At 27.5% G+C, this 25,128-nt stretch overlaps 5 protein-coding genes across 9 annotated transcripts in view; 3 read left to right on the top strand and 2 right to left on the bottom strand.

The window, feature by feature from the left end:
• Window positions 1-67: 67 nt before the first annotated feature.
• LOC103574769 (zinc finger protein 341) lies at window positions 68-4,747 on the bottom strand. Of its 2 annotated transcripts, none has more exons than XM_053738454.1 (8): window positions 4,508-4,747; window positions 4,261-4,335; window positions 3,905-4,184; window positions 2,320-2,620; window positions 2,050-2,244; window positions 1,128-1,961; window positions 794-1,003; window positions 68-515 (listed from the first exon to the last, which is right to left on the bottom strand). In XM_053738454.1, exons 1-8 carry the CDS (start codon window positions 4,536-4,538, stop codon window positions 273-275), a joined length of 2,169 nt encoding a protein of 722 aa, XP_053594429.1. In that variant the 5' UTR covers window positions 4,539-4,747; the 3' UTR covers window positions 68-272. The 2 variants fall into 2 exon arrangements, with proteins under 2 accessions (XP_053594429.1, XP_053594428.1); XM_053738453.1 differs by having other exon boundaries at window positions 69-521; window positions 4,508-4,746.
• Window positions 4,748-5,276: 529 nt separating this feature from the next.
• Window positions 5,277-8,385, top strand: LOC103574764 (uncharacterized). The gene is made up of 4 exons (XM_008554281.3): window positions 5,277-5,304; window positions 6,160-6,467; window positions 6,550-6,681; window positions 6,923-8,385. Exons 2-4 carry the CDS (start codon window positions 6,231-6,233, stop codon window positions 7,910-7,912), a joined length of 1,359 nt encoding a protein of 452 aa, XP_008552503.1. The 5' UTR covers window positions 5,277-5,304; window positions 6,160-6,230; the 3' UTR covers window positions 7,913-8,385.
• A 1,003-nt stretch (window positions 8,386-9,388) lies between these two features.
• On the top strand, window positions 9,389-13,380 carry LOC103574765 (adenosylhomocysteinase). The gene is made up of 5 exons (XM_008554282.3): window positions 9,389-9,535; window positions 10,610-10,800; window positions 11,024-11,365; window positions 12,347-12,955; window positions 13,029-13,380. Exons 1-5 carry the CDS (start codon window positions 9,508-9,510, stop codon window positions 13,158-13,160), a joined length of 1,302 nt encoding a protein of 433 aa, XP_008552504.1. The 5' UTR covers window positions 9,389-9,507; the 3' UTR covers window positions 13,161-13,380.
• A 4,426-nt stretch (window positions 13,381-17,806) lies between these two features.
• On the top strand, window positions 17,807-21,326 carry LOC103574767 (probable RNA polymerase II nuclear localization protein SLC7A6OS). The gene is made up of 4 exons (XM_008554283.2): window positions 17,807-18,084; window positions 18,215-18,457; window positions 18,533-18,805; window positions 20,641-21,326. The coding sequence occupies exons 2-4, from the start codon at window positions 18,290-18,292 to the stop codon at window positions 21,184-21,186; spliced, it is 987 nt and encodes a 328-aa protein (XP_008552505.1). The 5' UTR covers window positions 17,807-18,084; window positions 18,215-18,289; the 3' UTR covers window positions 21,187-21,326.
• Window positions 21,327-22,886: 1,560 nt separating this feature from the next.
• Window positions 22,887-25,128, bottom strand: part of LOC103574768 (zinc finger protein ush) — a 105,181-nt gene continuing 102,939 nt past the window's right edge. For all 4 annotated transcript variants that reach the window (XM_053738241.1, XM_014443740.2, XM_014443741.2 and 1 more), the window contains one exon: window positions 22,887-25,121. In XM_053738241.1, coding sequence (XP_053594216.1) covers window positions 24,585-25,121 — 537 coding nt within the window. In that variant the 3' untranslated portion in view covers window positions 22,887-24,584. The remainder of the gene's footprint in view (window positions 25,122-25,128) is intronic.

The following is a 25,128-nucleotide window of genomic DNA, read 5'->3' as shown; positions in this document are numbered from 1 at the left end:
TTACGAAGAAAATTAATAGCTTGTGTTAAAAAAAAAACACTATATTTTTTTTATAAGTTAATATAATATATGTATATATGTATTAATATTTACAGTAAAATTATCACAGATATATGTAATCTAAAAAATGTTGCTATTGTAAAATGCATCGTACACGCACATTGCACATTTAATGGCGATAACTATCTTAACTACAACCAAAAAAAAAATCTATGATAACGTAAAAAAAATCTAGTATATTTTTTAAAAATGTTTTGTTTCAAAATTTGTTATTAATTGATACAAGTGGACTCTTGCATTGATTGGAAATCCATTTCACTGTTCATGTCTTCTTCTTCTTCTTCATATTCCTCTTCTTGTTCTTTAATTTCTACTTCTTCTTCTTCATCTGATGAATCAGATTTTATAAAAGTATCAATAGCATTTATATCTTGTGATACGTTTAAATTTTCTATCAAACTTTTTTTATCTTGTAAGTCTTCCAAGTTATCGAGCATCAAAAGATCTGATGATACCTGTACCTTAAAAATAAATTAAATTAATATTTATGTTCACATTCAATTACTTTAGTTTAATATTTTTTGTATATATATTTAGCCCAGAAAATATTAAGATACTATTCTACGTTTGAATTTGAGTTATTAAAAATAAAAATTATTTTGGGGCCTCGTTATCGCTGATAAATAAAAAAGCCATGAAATTTAAATTAAATCGACGTTGATGAGATTATAGTATAAATTATTTTATTTTATTTAAATTCAATGAATCAGTTGTTTTATATTTATAAACATACCATTCGCTTATCAACTTCATCAGTTTTTAATTTCTCTTTATCAGCGAACCCAGCAACTGTAGATTTTGTTACCATTTGTCGCTTGGGTGTTGGTTTTCGTGGCTTGAATGTACCAGAGGCTTTTCTTGGTAATTGTGAGCTCATATATTTCTTTGTTTCAACAGTTTGATTACAATTGTGTGTATTCAATTGATCTTTATTCTTGAATGTCTAATGAAAAAAAAAAAAAATAAAATAAAATAAAAATGAAATTAATACTCATAACCATTTTTAATAAACGACAATTAAAAAGTATCAAATTTAATTAAATAAAATTAGCAAAAAAAAAATTTACCTCTGAACAAATATCACACTTGAAAGTATGTTTACTCATCTCGTGATGCTTTGTAGCTTGAGCACGATTAAAATCACGATTACACTGAATACAAGTGAATCGTTTTATATTACTGTGAGTAAGAAGATGTCTTTTTAGTTTATCTGGTCGTGAAAATTCACTCATACAACCAAGATAACCGCGAAAAGGACATTTCAATCTTTTAGTAAGGTCATGAATTAACATATGACGACCAAGTCGATCTTTACGTTTAAATCTAGCAGGACATTGTGGACAAATAAACGGAGTTTCTTCACTATGAATTAATTTATGATTGGCAAGATACTGCTCTGTTTTAAAAGCTTTACCACAATCTTCACATGCAAATTTAGCAGACGACACATGAGTCTTTAAATGTCGACGTAAAAATCTTTCAATAAGAAAACTTTTACCACAATGTGGACACGCATAATCATGTGTCGTAGTTTCAGTATGATGTTGAAGTGCTTCGAGATTTGAAAATGATGATTTACAAACAGTACAACAGTAATATTTTTCAGTTGTTTTTTGTTTTTGGACGGAGTGAACATACTGATGAAGACCAAGATCAGACAGTGTATTAAATATTTCACCGCACACATGACAGCGATATTCTGAGCGTTTATGACTTCTCGTGTGCTCTAGAAAATCATCTAAATCGGCAAACATCATACTACAGCTATTCTGTACGCATTTATATACTTTCAATGTCATATGTGATACTATCAAATGACCTTTCAATGCTTTGTACGAATCAAATATCTCTTTACAAAATTGACAATGATAGGTGCGATCAATACTTCCATCAGGTGGTGCCTTAAAATAAATAAATTATTTAAAATTACAAAAGCCAACAAATATATTTACTCAAAATTTAAATATTAACTTTATGTTAAATAACTACCTCTGGAGGTAATGAATGTATGGCCGTACCAGGCCATACTTTGTGCGATGACATATGTTTTTTAACATTTGACTTTTGTGCAAACGCACGTCCGCAAACAACACACTGATATGGTTTCTCACCTGTATGAGAACGCTCATGTTGTTGCCAATAAAATTTTTTAGCAAATTGTTTGTGGCAATAATTACACTTGTACTATAATAAATATTTTATTTAATTTATTAAATAATGATACTTATATCATTGAAATATAATTTGTGTAAACAATACCTTTAAATTTAATGGTGGACTCGTATTATTTTCTTGTGTTTCTAAACCCTCTACAATATCATTCATTATATTATTATCAATTGGCACAATTTCATTAGAAGAAGATACATCATAAGTAACATTATCTTGTGATGTATCACTTGTACGTGGCTGATGCACATCATCAGTGTCATCTTTCAGCAAATTATCATCAGATATTAATGACGGTGTTGTAAAATTTTCAAGATTTTCAGTGTTTAAAATAATTGGTACACCAAATTCAGTATCTGCTGTCAGATAACTTGAATTTTCTTGATCCATGCTATAAATAGTAAATAATTCATATATTTATGGGAGATATTAGGCATGATTACTTAAGAATTCTAAAAATGTAGATCAACAATATATGAAAACTTGTTTTTAATTCATGGAATGCATATATGGAGTTCTTTAGTGCCAGAACTAACGACAGGACAAACCTTTAAAGAATTTAGGATTGCTTGTTTTGATCATATTTTGAATATTAATAATCTATATTATTAAGAGAATAAGGAAAATTTTTTTTCCGCTATATTTATATGATAGAATTGGTTAATGTTATTAAATTTGGGACCGTTAGAAAGATCTTGACTTGAATTTGTGCCTTTTCATAATTTAAATTATTTCTTATTGCCAAGTATTGAGATGAAGCGATTTATTTATATCATTCGAGTTACATTTAAATTATGCGGGAAAAAAAGACGGTTGTATTTATTTTCTTTAAATAAATTAATATTTTAATTATTCTGTCACTAAATATGACTGATGTCACTGAATATATAGCTACAATATTTATATCGCGTTACTAATTCCAAAATGACATACTTTTATACTCCGTTTTGGTTTTAGGGAGCTTCTCAAAGCCAAAAGAGCGTACACAGAAAAAAGGATTCATTGACACAAAAAATCTTTACTCCCCTAAAGAAAATTTTTACATACCCCAAGAAATTTTTTGCATTGTGAATTGAAAACAAAAATTTATTTAGAACTAGAATAAATTACTTGGTGCAAGAAATTATTTTTTGTTAAAAAAAATTTTTTTCGCTCCAAGAAAATGTTTTGGTGCAAGTGAAAATTTTTAGCGGTAAGAAATCCGTTTTTTTTCTGTGAATTTCATAAATTTAGTAGTGATACTTGGCCAGTCACATAATGACTGCAAGTTGCTCATTAATTAATTAATCTTTTTGTTAAAAACTGTAAAACATACATGTATATTTATGTTCTTGAAGATCAGAACGTTTTTCGCGCAACGAACAAAAAAAATTAGAAAGTAAAAGATCTACTGAATGACTAGATTTCTGAAATATATCGCATATAATCGCTAGTATGTCAGCCAAAAATCTTAGACTGCCTCCCAAACCCGAAACTATTCTTTAAACAGTTGAATTACATGACTTTTTGTTCATTTTTTTTGCGCGAAAAACGTTCCGATCTTCAGGTACATGTAAATATTTTATAAGATTTTTTGTATTTTTTGATGGTCCTCAGGGAGCTACGGCTTTAGGATCAAATAAATATATTTATCTATCTATCTATGGTAAAAAATAATTTATTAAAATTATTTTACCTGAATAACATATCAGATTCTTCAAGAATTATCGGCTCGGTAAGTTGATTAGTTTGTATAAATGTTTCTGTAGGATTGTACTGTGTGGTAGGATCTTGACATGGACCCTCATCATGAACTTGTACTTGACTATTATCACTTATTAAATACTGACTTAAATCAACAGTCTGTTCTTGTTTTTTCAGATGCGATCTTTTGTGCAATAAAAACATATGCAATGATGTGTATTGACATTTGCATTTACCGCATTGGAAAATGTCTTCTTCATCTTGATCTATCGCTAAAGAAAATATAAATAAATAATAATTATAAATTAACTAAATACAATAAGTAAAGAATTTGAATTTAAATAATACCTGATTGTTCGATATCTGGCAAAAGATTTTGTGATTCAAGTAATGATTGTACTGTAGAACTATCTAAAGAAACGCCTAAAAATAAATATTTATTTCATTAATTTTATGATTAATTAAATTATAATATTTTTATTTAATTAAATAAAAGTTGAATAAGTGATAATAAGTATATATTAAAGTATGTGGAAATGTACTAAAGTATGTAGAGTAAACTAACCCTATTATCATTATACATATTAGAATTTACCTGATAGAGCGTCAAAAATAGACTGTGCCATTTTAATGGTTTATTTGTTTTAATTAAAAATAACTAAGCATAATAATTGATTGTTTGTTATTATTAATAATATATTATACCCTTATAATTAGTAAAAAGTAAATTTTATTGCTTAAAAACATTAGCCAACATTTTTACTTGTCAATGTTTTCACATACTGCTACTACGCGCTTCAACTTGTTCTATACCGGGTTACAATAAAGCCTCATTTACAAATAACATATGTGTGCTATAATCATATCATGATCTCATATGACTAAGGACCAGATTATCAAATCGAGATATTTATTATTTAAATGATCCTGAAGTGAGCAGACAATTAACAATTGTCTGATTTTTTTTTCAAGAAATCAATTACAAAAAAAAAAAAAAAAAAAAAAAAAAAAAAAAAAAAAAAACGCACATGTAGAAAATTGCAAAAGCTACAAGTCTAATTTTTTAAAATATTTTCTTTTACGATTGTGAATGTAGCAGACATCAGACAAATTTAAAATTATAAATAAATAGAGTAAATAATTTAAAAAATAGTATTTATAAAAAACGCACTTATTAATTTAATAATTTTTTAATCGCGCATTTTTTTTCTAATTTTATTTTATTAATAATTTACTCTATTTATTCATAATTTTAAATTTGTCTGATGTCTGCTATGTTCACACTCATTTTTTTTATAATCTATTATTTTTAAAAAAATTCAAAAATTATTGGACGTTGGCTAACTTTTATCATTTATTTAAGTCAAGTTTAACTGCCAATATGAGCAAAAAGTAATTAATGAATTGAAATTGCTTATTGATAAATACACTTTAAACTCGTAAATTTAATTTCAGAAATGTGTGTTCAAGTATGTTTTAAAAATAATAACCTAGATTTTAAAAAATAACTGAAAACCAATTGATTCTGCTGGCAAACCCCGAAACTTCTCACTGTTTTTGAGCTCTTTGAACTATTTTTCTTATCTGTTAATTAAATAATGTTGATATTTATAAAAAGTTTGGAAAAATTTTAATATTTCAATAACTGGCTACTTCATTAAAAGTTGCTGCAGCCTATAAAAATAGTATATTACATACCTAGGGAGGAAAGTAGGACGTCCCAATTCGCGTATTTACCACTCTCAAGAAAAAAGATTTAATCTATGCTAAGTGTATATCTATGTACTAGCCCTGTCTAAAAATATTAATTAAAAAGAATTAAAAATAATGAAATTCGAATTCTTTCCAATAATTTCAATTCTTTTGTTTGTATATATAAATACACAGTTTGCATGGAGCGACCGCTCCTCAATTCTTTTCAATCAGTATGTTCAACCAGGGAGTGAATTCAAATTGTTTCTAATCATTTTAAATTGTTTGGAATCATTTCAAATAATTTTTCCTTAATCAGGGAGGCAGGCAATATCATACAAGGGTCGGAATGTCCTACTTACCTTCCTAGGTGTGTAATATACTATAAATAACAACATTTGTCTAAAAACTCGTGTCGCGCAGAGAGAGACACGGTCATTCTTTCTCGCGCATTAAACAAAGACACTATATGACAGATGCACCTACTACGTCGACAGAGACAAGAGTAGCCAGAGAGAGATAAAACATTTTTACTTGACATGTTTTGAATTTCAGTGTAAATATAACCTCACTCATACCACGTGGAAAAAGATCAAACTAACGAAAGTACAATTGCAACTCAAAATATGAAGAAGTGTTTTTTGTGTGGTAAAAAAGATGTGCGGGATTTTAATGAGAAAAAATTTAAAGATTGTTATATTAAAATTTTATTTCGTAAAAAAAAAAATTTCAAGTATGGTAGTATAGAGTTTAATGCTGAGTTAGCCAATGTGTTTGGTTATCACTATCAGTGTTTCAATAAAGTAATAGTTCTGAAATCAAAGTACAAAGATGATTTTGATGACTTTTTTAAATCACAAGCAGTAAGCAAAATCTTGATTTTTATATTTAATTAAAATAAAAAATTACTATTTTATCTTAGCTGAAAAAAATTAATATTGGTAGATACCAAAATTTTTAACATCTCACGATGATCATGATCCACTTGCAATTTCTATAAAAATTGATGCTGATGCAACAAACCAACAGCTCCCAGACGCTTCACATTCTACTGCTGCAGATATAACTTTTACAGAGGTATGTAAAATAGCTGATTTCTATAATTTCTAATTTTTGTTTTAACCTGAAAGATTTGATAATCTAATAACCTTTTTGATTTTTAATAACCGTAATTATCACACATTCATAAAGAATTAAAAATCAAATTTCATATCTTAAAGCTTTTTAGTATTATTTTAAATACAAAAGTTCTTTACAACATTTTCTGTTGAGATTACTGTCACCTACTTAAATTTAAACAATAAAATATTTGTTGCAGGCTCAACCTTGTACAGCGTCTCTAGATTCAAAAAATGATACTCAGAGTTTAGCGTCTGTGACCATTTCACCAATCGCGATTGAAGAGTTAAGATCCTATGAAAATCAAATAAAAATTGAAGAAACGACTAATGAAACATTTGAGAAAACGCTTTCATCTGTATCAACTAAAAATACAGCCTGTATTTTTTGTGGACAAAAAACCAAACGAGTTGGCAAGAAAACAATAAACGTGAAATTTTCACAGGCTCAGTCAACTATTGATACCATCTCCAGAGCAGCTAAAGCATTCGATGATATTCACTTGCTGTCAAAACTGGCTAACCAGAAGGCAGTACCTTATCATGGAACTTGTTTTTCTACTTATTATGTCCGATTCAAGCGCCAGACAACGGACCGTGTTGATGATAGTTACTGGCATAACAATAGAGATATCCATAAACGGGCATTTAATGCACTTGGGACCTTTATTGAGAAAGAAGTGATCGAAAAGAAGAAAATATTTTACTTGACACAATTGTTGTCCCGGTACAAAGCTTTGCTATTAGAGTTTGGAGGAGAGAAAGTATGTCTAGCTGACTTTGAAGCCTATAGAGCTGAAAACTTAGAAAGAAAAATTTTAACAGTTTTTGGAGATCGACTAATTATTGAAGCGTCTACTGGTCCCTTGCGAAAAAAAATTGTATATGCAGACGATATCGATGTTTCCATGCTGGACAGTGAAACAGTAATGTCAGAAATTAAAAATCATAAAAAGTTTGAGGATGTAGCTTATGATTTGCGAAATTGTGTAAAAACACATAAAAGGAGAAGGCTATCGGAAAATTTAATCGTGAATGGTGTTATTAAAAGCGAATTTGACATTCCGAAAGAACTTTATGATTTTATGAGTAATTTAGTCGAAGGACCGGATGTAAATAGTAAAAATCCTGATGGAAATTCAGATAAAATTGAATCGTTGTGTAATGACATCATTAATGCTATTACTTAAGATAAAACGAAACCGTCAAAACATCTAACTAATGTATTCGCTATAAAACCTTAAACTAATTCTCGTAACGTTCTTACCATCTAAAACAGATATGGTCATACAGTTATTTATAATTTAGCCGAAAAATTAGAAACCAAAATGATGTATGCATCAATATTAATTTAGGAGCGTTTCATATACAAATGACATCTTTTAAAACTGTTGGAGAATATTTGAGTTCAAAGGGATAGTTTACATTCTAGTTCAGACCAAAATGGTAGCTGTGGGTTAAATGAATAATTTTTTAGATATTAAACATTTCAATCGCTGCAAACTTCTTCATCCTCATAGTCAGCCGCTTGCACAATAATATTTAAAAAAAATTATAAATTTTGATTCGACACCATATTCCACCATCTTGGAAGTCGTTAAAACAGAAGATATTGCGAACAATCTTAAACAAATGAATATGACATTAATAAAAATATTTTTGAAATACATACAAACGACTTAATTTCTTAATATGCATTTTTTCATTTATTTTTTTTAATAGTCTATAAATTGTTAATAAAAGCTAATTAATTGCTTGCTAATAAACGTCTGCTATATTCAATGCTTCAAGTCCTGATTAAGAAAAATGATTTGAAATGATTCAAAACAATTTAAAATGATTTAAAATAATTTGAATTGACTATTACATAGTTATACTATAATATATAGATATTAATATATATAATATATAAATACTATACTAATATGTAGATATACTATAATAATAACAGATATACACTTAGCATGGATTAAATCATTTTTCTTAATACGGGAGTTTAGATTCAAACTTACGTAATTTTTTGTTTTAAAATTATTGTTGTCATAAGTAATCATCTTTTTTTCATTGCTAAAAAAAAAATTAAATTATTCTGAAAAAAAATTAAACATAAATAATTTTATTTACAGATTATTTAAATTACAGGCAATTTTTTATACAAATAGTAATTCAATTTTTAAAAAATTGTAATTAAAAATTTCAACTCTACTATTTTTATATAAGGTTAAAACCCTATTATTGATAAAGTACCATAATTGTTTCAATTATATGGTTTTGCTATTTTTTAAACGTGTTAATTAATTATTTAAGTATTTACTTAACTATCAACTGAAATTAATTTATTTTAAATTGACTAAAATTTTTTTATAGAAATCATGCCAACTATTTAAATAAATTTATAATATTAATAATTCAAAAAAGTCATCAACTTGAATTAAGTATAAAAAATCAAAGAGTTTGAATGTATCTGACAATTGGAAATTTTTGAATAAATCAATATAATAAAAATTTAAAAATATATTTAGATAATTGAAATATCAGTACGCGCATTTTTTTCGATTTCATTATTTTAATTTATTTATTTAAAATTTATAAATGGCCGCATGTCTGCTGCATTACACCCATAAAGATAATATATGACTAACTTCAGACTTGTTGGACGGTATAAATAAGAATTCGAAAGTAAAACTCCACTTGATCATTCGAACCTCACTTTTCGCCGGGTTCATCTGCTTTAATTTTTTTCTTTACTTATCAGTTAATTTTTGTCAAAAAACAATTGATAAAGATGCCTGGCAAACCAGATTACAAAGTTGGTAAGTTAATAATGTATTTTTAATAAAAGTAAATTTATTTTATTATACACATTTTCTAAAATAACATTCTGTAAATTTATTTATTTTTCCACGTGGTGATGGACCGGTTTATCTTAACAATTTTATTCCCCGTTATCAATAATAATGGTCTTTGTTCATATATTAATTTAATATAAATTTTATATTTAAGAAACATTGATAAGATGACATATTAAAATGGCATAAAACTGTTTTTTAACAATATATATTTACATAGTATGAAATACATACATTTAGTGTTAGACAAAATAAATTTAATAATTTACTTTGAGTTGATCGAACAGAGTAAAATTTGAAATTTTTATAAAAAAGTAAAAAAAAAAAATATGACACTGAAGTTAGCCGACGTTTAATAATTTTTGGATTTTTTTCAAAATGATAAATAATTTTAGAAAATATTTTTAAAAATTCCACCTATAGTTTATTGAATTTTCTACAAGTGCAAATTTTTAGTTTTTTTTTTCTTGTATTTGATTTGTTGGAACAAAAATCTGAAAATTATTAATCATCTGTTAACTTTTGAATCATGAAAAAAATAAATCCATTTGTTTAAAATCAGACCTAGATAAATAACAATAAAGAAATCAACGTACAGAGAAGCCTGTAAATAATTATCGAAGGCAATGACTTATGAAAAATATTACAGAAAATTTACATGAGTAAAGTTAGCGGACATCTGACAATTTTTAAAACTTTGAAATAATAAATTAAAATGTTTATAAAATAAAAATAAAAAAATGCATCTTTAAACAATTCAAAAATCAGTACACGCATTTTTTCTTAATTTTATTATTTTAATTTTTTTATATGTAATTGAAAAATTGTCGTATGTCTGCTACATTTATATTCATGAAATTTATCACAACATTAATGAAAGTTATAATGAAATATTATTATAAATTTTTATAAATATATCTATATTTAAATACTGCATTTAACATAATCTAACTTGATGTTATTGCACTTAATAAATATGTAACATTGTTACAAATAAACATCAGAACTGGGTTAAAAACATGTATAATTTTTTTTTAGCTGATATTTCCTTAGCAGAATGGGGGAGAAAAGAGATAACAATGGCAGAAAATGAGATGCCAGGATTGATGGCATTACGTAAAAAATATGGACCGAAAAAAATTTTAAAAGGAGCAAGAATAGCTGGTTGTCTTCATATGACTGTACAAACAGCCGTACTTATTGAAACTCTAGTTGAACTTGGAGCAGAGGTAAAAATTACCATATTTACAATACCCACTTTTTTTTTTTTTACTGTCTTCATTTTTATTTATCTTCGTTTCAACTAAAAATTTAGTAGTTCAAGATAAAACGGGTTATCTATTGACCTTAGGAATTATTTTGTAATATGTGTTAGTCATTACTTATGAGCACTACATTAATATTAATTGATTTATTTGTTTTATGTTATTTTATTTTTTTTTTTTTTTTGAGGTCCAATGGTCATCTTGTAACATATTCAGTACTCAAGATCATGCTGCTGCGGCTATTGCTAAAACGGGAGTACCAGTTTACGCATGGAAAGGAGAAACTGAAGAAGAATACACCTGGTGCATTGAACAGACACTTGTTTTTAAAAATGGACAACCACTTAATTTGATACTTGATGATGGAGGTGATCTTACAAATCTTGTTCACGACAAATATCCTCAGTATTTAGAAAATTGTCGTGGTGTATCTGAAGAAACAACTACTGGAGTTCATAATTTATATAAAATGGTTAAAAATGGCACTCTAAAAGTACCAGCAATTAATGTCAATGACTCCGTCACAAAGGTATATTTAATGATAATTTAGGTGATTGTTTACAATCAAGGCTCTACACATATTTCAAAATTCCAAGTGCTCACACTAAATATTCATAAATAAACTTTTTTCACGTGTTTGGTTACACGGTGGATGAAATTTTCTTGTAATTTCATGTATTTTTGTTTTTAAAACATGATACTTATCCGGGATTTGCACCTCAAGGGTTAAAAATTGATGAAAATAACATGAAATCTTATAAAATTAATTAAATCTTATAAATTTTCCAAAATCAATTTTTAAACATGTAATTATAATTTTTATATAATACTGTAAGATAGACGGTAGAGTTTCAAAAGTCTAAGAGCTACGATTATTTTGGAGCTTTTGTAATACTTGAAAATCGGCATGTTACTGTTATTTTATCACTTTTAACGGTGTATACAAACTCACCTAACATTGAGATGCAAGTAATTTGGACGGTATCCGCTTTCCTCCACTAGCATAGTGTTGAACGAAGCCCGCTACACGGTTTTAGTTCAGTCCGTACAAGCATGAAGCGTTGTCCAAGGCATGAGTACGTCAGCATAGCCTTGCTGATGAGTCCGTTAATGTACTCAGGACGAAACTATTATTTTTGATGGCACATGTAAGTTAAATTTAGTGGTTGATTTATGAGTCGAAGCATATAAAAATAAGGAAGTCTAGTCAATTAGTGCATTGTGGTACCGAACTAAAAAAATTTCAAAGATAATCTCGAAGTTATGCATTTTTCTACCTTTTGTATAAACATATATATTATTGATGCTTCTATAATACCTCATGAAACAAATATATCTTCAACCCACCGACGAATAGTTGCTCTTGAAATTGGTTTCAAAGCAATTTGTCTAAATTTGGATTTTTGCTTGTTTTCAACAGGTGGAGTCGTGATTGTAAACTATAACAATGTTAAATTTAAATACAATTTTAAAATAATTAATATTGATAATGAATTTTTTATTTTTATAGAGTAAATTTGATAATCTTTATGGATGCCGTGAGTCATTAATTGATGGAATAAAACGTGCAACGGATGTAATGATTGCTGGGAAAGTATGTGTTGTAGCTGGATACGGTGATGTTGGTAAAGGATGCGCTCAAAGTCTTCGTGCTCTTGGTGGACGAGTTATCATCACTGAAATAGATCCAATAAATGCTCTACAAGCAGCTATGGAAGGCTACGAAGTAACGACGATGGAAGAGGCTGCTCCAAAAGGACAAATTTTTGTTACGACCACTGGCTGTAAAGATATTATTGGAGGTCATCACTTTGAACTTATGCGCGATGATGCAATTGTCTGTAACATTGGCCACTTTGACTGTGAAATTCAAGTTTCGTGGTTAGACAAAAATGCTAAAGAAAAAATAAATATTAAACCACAAGTTGATAGATATACTTTGAGTAATGGAAGACATGTTATTGTTCTGGCTGAAGGGCGTCTTGTTAATTTGGGGTGTGCTACTGGACATTCAAGTTTTGTAATGAGCACTTCGTTTACTAATCAAGTACTTGCACAAATTGAACTATGGACTAAATTTGATTCTTACACTATTGATGTTCATATGCTTCCTAAAAAGGTTAAATTACAATCCATTACTTATTTTAATTATTAATTTCGTAAATAAATTGTGTAATTTTTTTTTTTTTCAGTTGGATGAAGAGGTAGCTGCTTTACATTTGGACCATCTTGGTGTTAAATTAACAAAATTAACTCCTGATCAAGCTAAATACTTGGATATTCCAGTCAATGGGCCATTTAAACCCGATCATTACAGATATTAAAGACTTTCTTATCAGAAATAAAAAATTTACTATCAAAATTTTTGTCATATTATTCTTAGAAATTACACATGTACTCAGGGTAAATTAAAAAAAAAAAAATTTATTACAATTTTTTTATGAAAATTAATTTTCACGTACGAAATTACAGTTCTAAATAATTTTCAGTTGTAGTAAAATATTTTCCGTTTGAATAAAAACAATAAAAGTAAATTTAAATATTTTTATACCAATTTATAACTAATGAAAAAAAATTTACTGACAAAAATTTTTATTAACAAATAAAAATTAAAAAACAAAAAAAAAATACATTTATTATTGAATCGGCGAAAAATTGAATAACTTTCGCTTTTTTCTTTCTCTTTCGTATTTAAGTGGTTGAACAATACTATTGAACAATTACATATATAATTAGGTGCTGTCTCATCGTTAGTTCTCCCATAAAATAGTATATTTTACACCTCGGGCAGGAAAGTAAGAAAAGCCTCAGATCACATGTTTGTTGACCTCGGCTTCGCCTCGGCCAACAATTACATGAGATCTGAGGCTTTTTTATTTACTGCCCAAGGTGTCAATACTATTTTTCTCTTCGACGGAAGCGGAAAGCGTCAACTTCGTTTCACACAGCGGGAAAAAAGTTGACGCTTTTCGCCCGGAGGGGAGAAAAAAATTTAAGTGGCCTCACTCGATATTGCCAAGTGAAGTTAACATATAAGCTCACATGTGAACTTCTCTCGGTGATATCAAGTGAGTCCATACTGGTATATTTTACTTTTGAACGAAATGTGTTTTGCATGTAATAACATTTTTCAGCCCTCATTTACGGCATAATTTACATATATAAGGTTGGTGTGTTTTACTCTGTTCCTCTTCACTTCAATTATAAACATTTAATATATTTATCGAATAATTTATATTTCAATTATCCGTCTTTTCATATAAATTTTTCTTTCGAATATTTTTCAGTTTGGTGGAATTTCTGGCAGCCCCCCCCCTCAACTGTAGACTTGCCCACCCTTGAACAAACATTTTCAAAATTAAATGTCCTCGTTCAAAGTATTTATGGATAAGTAATTTCACATTTTATCAGTTACTTTTTTTCTTATATTGGCAGCTCTCTAATTTCGGCTTAAATAAATATCGCGGTTTCAAAAACTGCCTTTAAATTATAAAATAACTCATTAAACAATCAAATTTAAATTTATTATTATTCAGTCAACGATAATGAAAACAGCAGACATCCGATGGTCTTTTATTATATAACGAAATTAATTATTAATAATAACAAATTTTCGAAATTACGATATGCTCATGTGTTAAAAATATTTATTTTAACAATATTTAATTTGTATAAAAAATTTAAAATAGTATCAGGTGTTTGATAACTTACAATACGAGTACCATTAAATTATTTTATTTGAACCAAAAAATAAAAAAAAAAAAAAAAAAAAATAAAGCTAATACAAATTATATAGATTCAATTAAAATACATTAGTTATTTAATTTAACTGATATTGTCGTATTATTTATAAATTTTAATAGATGTGAATGTAACAGATATGAGACAATCTATAAACTTGAAATAAATAAATTAATTAATTAAAATGATAAAATTAAAAATAATCCGCATACTGATTTTTCAGTTGTCAGCTACATTCTTACTTATAAATTTTAATGTTTATAAAAGCCATAGACAATGTTGAAAGCCATAGACAAATTGAAAAAAGTTTTAAACAAATAGATGTGGTGTTAATTAAAAAATTTTTTAAGTGCATACAAACGACTTTTCAAATTCTTAGTATTCATTTTTTCTGGTAATCTATAAATTGTTAATAAAATCTAAACAATTACTTGACGTCTATTATATTCAAAGCTTCAAGTTCATAGACAAATTTATAAAATTTTTGATTTTTAAATTATTATTGTCATAGCTAGTCATCTCTTTTCATTACTAAAGAAAAAAAAAATTGAACACAATAATAATTTTAATTACTATCTTATTTAATTAAAGGCAAATTTTTACAAATAGTAATTCTTTTTTTAAAAAATTGTTATTAAAAATTTCAAATCCACTATTTATATATAAAAGGTTAAAACCCAATTATTGATAGGGTATTGTAATTGTTTCAATTTATTTTAAATCGGCTGGAATTTTTTGCATGACTGAAGTTAGCAGATAATTAACGAGTTTGAATTTTTTTTCGACTATTTAATTACAAAAAAAAAAAAATCTAGAAATATTATCATGTAGGAAATTTTAAAAACTATAAGTGCAATTGTTTAAAATATTTTTTTTTATAAATTATTATAGCTGGGAATTTAGGGGCATGTTCAGAAACATACTCTGGAAGAGAAAATATTCAAATCTTGCGTTCAGATATATCCTCTGGTCGAACTCAAGATGCGATTTAACATTACAAAGGTACTAGTTACACCTGGATAGGTAATTCTTCACCTCCAGAGTATATTTCTGAACACGCCCTAGGTATAGTAATCGTGAATGAAACAAATTAATTTATTAAACAAATAAAAATTATTTCTTTTATTAAAATACGCGCTCTAGGGTATGTCTTCACGTGTAAGAGATTTAGCTTAGATTAACTTATTTTTTTTAAATTATTTAACACTGAGGTCTAACAACTTCTCCTCTTTTTGTATAACTAAGATTTCCAAATCCAATATATATATATATATATATATATGAGTGCAAATGAAGAAAACATATTGCCTTGCATTTACTTGGAACATGGGCCTCAATCTCTTGTCGACCCAAATACCTACCCTGCTTAAAAAATCCGATAGATTCTTATAGCTGTATGTATAAAGTTCAATATTTAACTACAGTACTTCTCATAGGACTCATTCATTCTTATAAAATCTCTATGGAAATTTATGAGAATCTATTGGATTCTATGAGGTTTTCTAAACAGGACAAGGTCATAAAATTTAATCCATACTAGATTTATTTTCCTCAAGTAAACATATACATATTTTGAACTCAACTTAAATAATACATAAACTACGATTTAAATTTAATGCTGTTCAAAATATTATTTCGAACAGAATATTTAGTAAAGAGAAAAATTAAATAAAATATATATCGTAATAAAGATCGATTTTTGTACAAAGAATCCAACAATTGTTTTGAAAAAAAATTCAAAAATTATTAGGCATCGGGTAAATTCAGTATCTTAATTTTTTCATATAAATCATGCCAACTGTTTAAATAAAATGAAATAGTATAATGATAATAAATCGAAAAAACTTGCATTCAGTACATATAAAAAACAATATTTGACTTACTGTAGTCTTGTAGGATATATAAATAAGAACTGGTAAGTAAAAAAACTCCATTTGATTATTTGAATTTCACATTCCGCCGGGTTTGTCTGCTTTACTGTTTTTCTTTACTCACCATAGTTGATTTTTGTCAAAAAAAAAAATTGATGATGATGCCTGACAAACCAGATTACAAAGTTGGTTAGTTAATAATGTATCATTAATAAAAGTAAATTTACTTTCTTATGTACATTTTATAATTTAACATTCAGTAAACTAATATATTTTTCCGCGTGATGATTAACCAGTTTATTTATGAGTGAGAATGTAACAGAAATACGACAAAACGATTTAAGAAATTTTTAGAACCGGGAGTATATTCGTATGCTAATTATCTTTTAATGATATCAGCATCGAAACTTCAAGTTTCAGTGTCCCTACAGCCAATCGAAACAAGCTAATTTCAAACCGATGCTGCAAACAGCTGCCCTAGTAACACGTGTTTGATCAAGATTCGGGAGTAAGTATCTTGAGCAAGACCCTTAGTTGCTAGTGTCTTTTTTTAAATATGTGTCTTTCGCAAGATCGTGTATCAAGAAACCTATGTCAAGATTTGTTAATGTCTTGCTTATGTTATCACACGCAAAAATATTAAAGATATTTTGAACACGGTGCAATGAAAAAGTGTCTGATGCATTTCTTACGCCAGTAACTTACAGTAGGTACTTACGCATGGTTTGCTCAAAATCTGCTCGAGGCTCAAGGTCAATTTTGAGCCTTGAGCAGATCTTGATCGAGCTATGCGCAACTATTTTCAACTATAGTCTTCCTCCAGAATTGAGTTGAATCTGGTACGAATTTCTTGTATAAAACTTGCACTAGACTTGCAAATCTGGTCACAAGTATCTGCAGCAAGACACATACGTAGAAAAAGACACTAACACCTATCGATTTTGAAAGCAGACTTGTCCGAGAATTGAAAAAGATTGTTATATGGGTGCTAGTGAATTCGTAATTTTTAAATACGCGCATACATCGGGCAGAAACCTGCGTGTTTCTTCCCTTGGGAAGAAACATAATTGTTTAGCTCAGAAATTGAAGTAAAACTTTTGACATCTTGATCATGTACAATATATTTAAAAAATTTCAATTCAACTCTTCAGTTACCTTACACGCAAAGTAACATATATATTTGACGTAAAATTAAATCTGCTATTTTACATCAGGTTTATATGTAATTTTCATATGGAAGAAAGCAAAAAATTGAAACGAAATTTTTTATGTTCACTAGACGTCATCGAGATGTCAAATGCTTCATTTCAATTAGTGAGTTAAAATGTTGATCATCTAGAGTTCTTATCGAAGTCAATTTTTGATCTCACGTATACCGTATACGTGAAATATCTGCTTTAATTTGATTGTAGTTGAGGTCAACTGGTAATTTGGGATAATTTTCATAGTGGGAAGTTTAAAAAAAAAAATAAAGTTATTTTAATCGATAATAAAGAAAACTTGTGAGCTATATAAGTGTGATAGTTAAGTTCTGTCGTGCGCAGATTGAATAAAATTTAAGCGAACACAACACAAATAGTTTATTATTATATTCCAAAACCTTCCTGATTGATCGATGAAAATAAAGATATTGAAAGTATGTATTAGAGTAATAATACATATATATATTTATCAACAATAAATCTAAAATTCATTATCATGTGCACAGTGACAATGAACTTGGTGCATTGATTGTTTGTATATTTAACCTTAAAATTTATTGAAAGTTCTAGAAAGATCTAAAGCCAGCACGTTTTTTTTTTCATTTGCTAAATAAATTGTTGTAATTAAATTAATACAAAATGACAACTATATTGCGAGTAAAAAGACGTTGCTCTGATGAACCACTCGATGCATTGATATTAGCTTGTAAAAAAAGAAAAACTGATAATGATGAAACAATAGAAGCCGCTGGCTCCAAGGAACCTTTGACTACTGTTGTTAAATTTGCTGGAACTGTTCAAAATCAGGTAATTTTCTTTATAAAACTCTTTAATTAATTAATTAATTATTCATTGTTTTAATATAAATAATTATTATTTTAGGAAGTCAATGCCGTTAAAGAAATAACTAAGACACTAACAAGTGATCAACTAAAAACTAATTACAAACAACATTCAGTTGATATTCAAAATAAAGTACGTTCTCAAAAACAAGAAGATTCACGTGAAAATCGTTATAAAGTTGTAAATTGTTTCCGTGAAATAGAATCATCTGTTACTGATGAAAAAACAAAAGATCTCGGTATGACTGTCATTGATGTAGAAGATTCAGTATCTTGTGATAAAAAAAGTGAAGAAACTGATGATGAGCACGAAGTAATTACTTTTTTTTATTTATTACTCATAGAATTAGAAAATTATTTATTTATATGCTGGTTGTTTCATGATCCTGAAGTTAACAGACAATTAACAATTTTCGGATTTTTAGTAGACTTCATAGAAATCTGATTATTGCATTTGTCTTCATGATGGAATTTTCAAAAAATTTTGCTACCTCTGGACTCAGCTCGACGAGCTGAGTCAGGGAATACATATGGTTCAAACGTTTATATATGTATGTATTTAAATATATATTTATATATTTATACAATAGAACGCGGCTTGTCACGACGATAGCGTCCACAATTCTTAACTGATCTCAATGAAACTTAGCACACATCTGTAGACTATTTTCGAGAACGAGTTCGAAGATGAGCAAAGTCGGTCAATTAGTTTCCCGTGTAAAAAAAAATTGTTGAAAAAAGGTTAAAAAATTGTTGACTATTCTAAACTTCAAAACGTGACATAACGACGAACTTTTTTTTAATTATTTCCAAACTTCTGAAAATTCACAGATACGAAAACAATTGACAATACTACAAATTAACATTTTTCAGTGCAAAATACGTTCAGAAAAAGCTGATTTTGAACTATTTCTGAACGTTTTTTCTGTTTTAGCATATCTTAATAATATTAGAATACTTGTTGATTTTTCTCTTCAGTTTTCCAAAGTTTAAAAAACGTTAGAAAAAAGTTTGTCATTGTATCATGTTTTGAACTTTAGAGTAGTTAACACTTTTTTAACAATTTTTTTTTACACAGATTATAAGTTATAGCATTTCAAAATATTAAAAATTCATATTTTCACTGATTTTTTATTCAATATCATTTAAATGTGACAATCAATCGAATTTCTTCAAAATTAATCTGAAAAGTTTTTAAATTAGTTTTAATTCTCATGCTTATACATATGCCTAGACCAAAGAAATTATTTACCAATGCCTTCGATTCTGGCAATACATTTTTCACACATATATCTATTTATATCATGAAATCTACTTCCATTTTAGCTGCCGAATGAACTTCTTTTTTTCAACAAATCGATTAAAAAAAAAATCAAACTAAAAATATGTACACGGAGAAAAGAATAATGTGCTCACCACTCAACGGTATCGTGATATTCACTCATCGGTTGGTTATACGTTGTATACGGAAAGTGTTGGTCTATTGGATCGTGATTATCGCGATCCAGGCGGATCCCGAAATCATAAGATTATTTGAGGAAATCATAAAAACATTTGAGGTTAAAATAGATGAACCTTTAACTTTAACTTCATTACAATTTTATTTTTAGTTGGAATTAATAATTACATGTTAATAATTCTAATAAGTGCAATAAAAAATTATTATTTAATATCAAGAAATGTAATCAAGTAATAGAATATGCGTAAGTAATTAATGTAAATTTTTTATTAAATAATTTGGTTATGAGTGGTAGAGCTTGAGAAGTAGATCGCGATAATCACGATCTGTTTTGGTATGATATGGATGCGTTAACTGACGATCACTATACATTTAAGTATATTCACAATCCGTAGGATCATTATAATAAGTATCTAGTGTTTCATTCATATTGATATATATATATCGTGAAAATCAAGTAACAATTTAGTACTAATCACGATACAAATGTCGCTCTCCGTTGGTGAGCGATAAGCGCAATATTTTTTTTTCCTTGTACATGTAGAAAATCAAAAAAACTGTAGGTGCTATTTTTGGAAATATTTTTTTTTTATAATTTACCGTTTTGAAAAAAATTACTAAATATCGGCTAACTTCAGTATCATGTTGTTTTTATATAATTGATTAAATAATTATATTTATTATTTTAGGGTTCATCACCGTATGTTTTTGATTTATATTGTACAATGGCAGATTCAATGGAGAATATATTTACTGAATATAGTGATGGTTTTACAGTTGAACCATTTCATATTCCATCATTTTACAGTGGTTATAGAGAATCCTGTGACTGTTCAGACTGTGAACATCGCGAAGAATCAGAGGATTCAAATTCCGAATCCAATTGGAAAAATGATTATCCAGATTCTGATGTAGGTTCTGATAATTCAGTAACGCATGATTGTCTTTCTTCGGCTGTTGGAAACATGTGGTTAGATGACGCACAAGAACTCTCAACTGATGATGAGGATGACAATTTAATTTACACCGTTGATGAGAGTGATGTTGAAAATTTTGGGTATTCGTATGCTAAATTTAAAGCATCGTTGAAAAATCAAGAGGAAGATTATGAAGATGAAGATGAAGATGAAGAGGATGAAGATGAAGAGGATGGTGAGGACAATGATGTCGACAGTAATTATAGTGGTGTACATATATCAGAAGTTCATACCGATGACGAAGCTGCTGAAAATTAGGAAATTTTTTTACTGTTATTATTTAATTTTATTGATTTATAAAAATCGAATGATTTAATTAAATGGGCCCAGTGTAAATATTTAATAGCAATTAATTATTTTTTAAATTGTTAAGCTCATGCAGCTAAAATAAATAATTTGGATTTTTTTAAGTCATTTTTTCTTATTATCTATAGATAGATTTTGTACGTGTAAAATTTACCTATAAAATAAAAACAATTAGGTCAGTTTTTTAAACCGGGTTTATTGTTAATTCGAGTTTTAATTATTATTTAGATAATAATACCCGGATAAAAATAATCCCGGTTTGAAAAACTGGCTCTTAATGATTTTATTTAAATATAAAAAACATTCAATAAGAAAAAATAAATAAAACTTTTGTCAAAATTGTTTTCATTATTATTTCCTTGTTTTAAATTATTTTCAATGGCATTAAAAGGCATACAAATACAGAAGAAGAAAATTAATTTAATTTTGTTTACTAATTAGTTAATAAGATCGGAAAATTAGTATAGTATTTAGAGTGATTAATGCTGGGTGCTTTTAAATTTATATATAACTGAAAAATTCTAGCCTTCCGATGTAATATTAAATTACCTGTCTATCCGACCGTTTTATCGATCACAGAGTGTGTTAATTTATTGGATGATTAAGAAATAATAATTATTATTTTTAATAGTACCGTCTATTAAAATTCATGTACAGTCAACTCTGAGTGTCCGCTTTTGGGGTTGTAGAGGAATACATTTCCGAGAAATACAGTCCTCCCACTATCATATCGTTATGCTCAATTTGGTTGTGGATTTTATTAGCAGATTTCCTGATACAATTCGAAATGATTTGCAATGTTAAATGCCTATAAAAAAGATGATTCAAAAGTATTTGAAGTATCGAAAGCATTAAAAAGTATTAAAAATTTTTTTTTTCTAATCGTTTTAAATCCTTTCTTTTTATAAAGGTTCGACTCTCTCTAAGTGTACGCTCTGAATCTGGTCGCTATGAAAAACTATTAACGTATAAATATTATACATATATTAGGGTTCGTTATTTCTCAAACTGGATTTTTTTACTTGGTATAAATAATTTATTTGAGTTCCAAAAATAATTTTAAAAAATAAAAAAAGTTTATTTTAATACCATTTAACCCGGTCTAAGTTATGATACTTCCCAATTTTAGTGCAATGAGGAAAATTTTATTATTCGCTGAAAAATGAGCGTACAGTTATAACTAATACTGATTTTTGTAGAAAATTTACAACTCTTCAAAAAAGGTCTCTTATGTTTTTTTCGTTAATCTAATCATTTAAGAGATATTAAAAGTCTAACTTTGATTTGTTTTTAAAAACTGGTGTTTTTGTTTGAAATTTTATTACTTTAACGCATAGACACACAATTAAGTTCTATGAATTTTTTTGATATTGTTAATTATTTTAATTAATTAAATTTATATGTAGATACTTGAAGAAAATGAGTCAAAATATTTGTTGCGGATATATACAGAGGGTATTTAAAAATTAATGACTAAACATTGAAATTAGAGAAATGGATATCTTCAGAATGGCCATATAAAGAGAGTCGACTGTGTGTAAAAAAGAAAAAAGGTTTAATAGCAAAATGCAAAGTATGTTTGAGTTAATAAATAAAACTAGAGCATATTGATATTGTAATTAAAATTTTTTATATTTTTTATATTAGTTCAAGATTACAATTATTGTGATAAAATTGTCCAACGTTTTGTACCGATAAAACTCATCGTAATTAATTTATTGCGCTATAATATTTTTTTTGTTTATTTTTTATTTTAAAATTTTCTTTTAAATGTTTTTAAATTTTATCGTAAGATATGAGTACACTGCGTATACATGTAACACTGGCCTTAAATTCTAATTTATACAATTGTGTGCACCCGCCTCGGAGAACCGCGCATCTCTAAAGGAAGATTTTTATTTATTTTATAATACGCGGTTATTTTATTTTGATTATTCGCAACAGAATTATTAACATTTATCTTGATAATAAATACCCATGAGTAATTATTTTAAAATATTTTCTTTACCGTATCATCATTTAAATTTAATATTAATAAAAATAATTTTATAATTTATATAAAATAAACTTATTTTAAATACTTATTACTTTAAGTATCAGATTCATCTAAACATTATTTATCAAAATATTATTTATTAAACTCTCAACAAAAAAATAACTCACTGAAAAACAAATTTTAATTTATTGCTACAATTAAAAAAATTTTTTTTATATACAATTATAATTTTGATGGTACAAGTCAAATCACAGATTATAAAAAATTATAATTAATTAAATATCATGAGTTTTATTATCAATATAAACGAAACGTTATCGCGAGCGCACTATCAACGGGCGCGTTAACTATTAATTTTTCTTTAATATTCATATATTTATATTTATTTATATATTTATATAATAATAATTAATAGTATATATATATATGTTTATATATATATTAAATGTTATATTGCAACGTAATTTAACAGATTCACAAGCTGAGATTGGTATCATTCATTAACTAAATCGTACGTGTTATAAGTAATTGTCTACTTTTCTACTGTACAACATTTTACACTCACTCCATTATCAATTTTATCATTATTATTATTTTTATTATTATCTTTCACCTTTTTATTATTATTATTTATCATCAAATAATTATATCTAAAAGGATTTTTCTATTCAGATAACTACAATCTACGAGATTATTCAAAGAGTCATGAGATTGCACACCCGTCGGGTTGTCAAAATTCCAATTATTGTTATTAACATTAATATCAATATTTAATTTTATTTATTTTTTGTTGGTCTGTCGAGCGAATGTCAAGACCAGCTAAATTTTAATATCACTCGTGACAAATTTAATCTAAGGAAAAAAAATTAATTCATCAACTTTATTAATGCTCAGCAAGTTGATCTATAAAAAGTGTTTTAAATTTGTCACTGAGTTTTCATATAGTTACAATTTTTAAATTTATATACATGACGATTTAAATCATTCATTATTTTTCATTTTTCTTCACTTCTATATTATATTTTTATTTACATCACTGTTTTTATTGATTTAATAAGTACGAGCAATTCCCTGGATTGACGATTAAATTAATTATGAAAAACAAAAAAAAAAAAAAAAAAAAAAAACAAAAAATTATAAAATTTTAAAGAAATGAAGAAAAAATAATCACACAAAATATTTAAACTAGTGTACATATATATCATCATTAATATTTAAAACTGGCAACAATTAACAGTCCTGTAACTGCTGATCACCTGTTGGATCTCAACAGACTTAAAAAATGAAAGAGAATTTATTTAACTATTTAATGAATGTTTTTTTTTCTTTTTTTTATTGGTAAGTGTTGTAAAATCTAGAGGAGGGAAGCTTCAGTTCTGCCGGCTGGAGGGCTTGTCGTATGGCTATTTGAGTTATTATTATTATTATTATTATTATTATTATTGCTGTTATTATTATTGTTATTACTCGCTTCACCGGCATGACTCGAGCAGTAAAATTTCTTATGGGCAATAAAAGTGCTCAAGTAGTTGAAGCTTATATCGCAAGAGCGGCAGTACCGTGAGTTTGTGTTTGTTTTCGCTGGGTCAAGGGTTTCCTCGGGTGGTGGTGTATCTTCACGTTCTTGTTTAACTTTATTTGTTGGTACTGTTACTACTGGAGCTGGCGCTGCTACTGGTGATATTGCTGCAACCGGTGACTTTGCTAGTGGAGGTACCGGAGCTGCTGGTGCTGGAGGTGGCTGCAGTGGCTGAGGACTTTTTCGCGTTTCAGTTTTACCATTTACGTGAATTTCCGCTGGAATTTCTTCGGGAGTTGTTGCAGGTGCTGGCTCGGGTGTTGCTACTGATGTTACATCGTCATCCAGCACACAAGTTATATAATTTTCCTCCTACGAT

The sequence above is a fragment of the Microplitis demolitor genome, chromosome 4 (genome assembly GCF_026212275.2).
Source record: "Microplitis demolitor isolate Queensland-Clemson2020A chromosome 4, iyMicDemo2.1a, whole genome shotgun sequence".
NCBI lineage: Eukaryota > Metazoa > Arthropoda > Insecta > Hymenoptera > Braconidae > Microplitis > Microplitis demolitor.
Note: the sequence above shows the minus strand (reverse complement) of the source record. Positions and strands in the feature narration are given on the sequence as shown.

Coding starts and splice junctions, on each gene's coding strand:
- LOC103574767 (XM_008554283.2), top strand. CDS start 18,290: ATGACAACTATATTGCGAGTAAAAAGACGTTGCTCTGATGAACCACTC. Junction 18,458..18,532: donor CTGGAACTGTTCAAAATCAG/GTAATTTTCTTT, acceptor TTATTATTTTAG/GAAGTCAATGCCGTTAAAGA. Junction 18,806..20,640: donor AAACTGATGATGAGCACGAA/GTAATTACTTTT, acceptor TTATTATTTTAG/GGTTCATCACCGTATGTTTT.
- LOC103574764 (XM_008554281.3), top strand. CDS start 6,231: ATGAAGAAGTGTTTTTTGTGTGGTAAAAAAGATGTGCGGGATTTTAAT. Junction 6,468..6,549: donor ACTTTTTTAAATCACAAGCA/GTAAGCAAAATC, acceptor TAATATTGGTAG/ATACCAAAATTTTTAACATC. Junction 6,682..6,922: donor CAGATATAACTTTTACAGAG/GTATGTAAAATA, acceptor TATTTGTTGCAG/GCTCAACCTTGTACAGCGTC.
- LOC103574769 (XM_053738453.1), bottom strand. CDS start 4,538: ATGGCACAGTCTATTTTTGACGCTCTATCAG. Junction 4,185..4,260: donor GCCAGATATCGAACAATCAG/GTATTATTTAAA, acceptor TATTTTCTTTAG/CGATAGATCAAGATGAAGAA. Junction 522..793: donor ATGAAGTTGATAAGCGAATG/GTATGTTTATAA, acceptor TTTATTTTTAAG/GTACAGGTATCATCAGATCT.
- LOC103574765 (XM_008554282.3), top strand. CDS start 9,508: ATGCCTGGCAAACCAGATTACAAAGTTG. Junction 9,536..10,609: donor CAAACCAGATTACAAAGTTG/GTAAGTTAATAA, acceptor ATTTTTTTTTAG/CTGATATTTCCTTAGCAGAA. Junction 11,366..12,346: donor TCAATGACTCCGTCACAAAG/GTATATTTAATG, acceptor TTATTTTTATAG/AGTAAATTTGATAATCTTTA.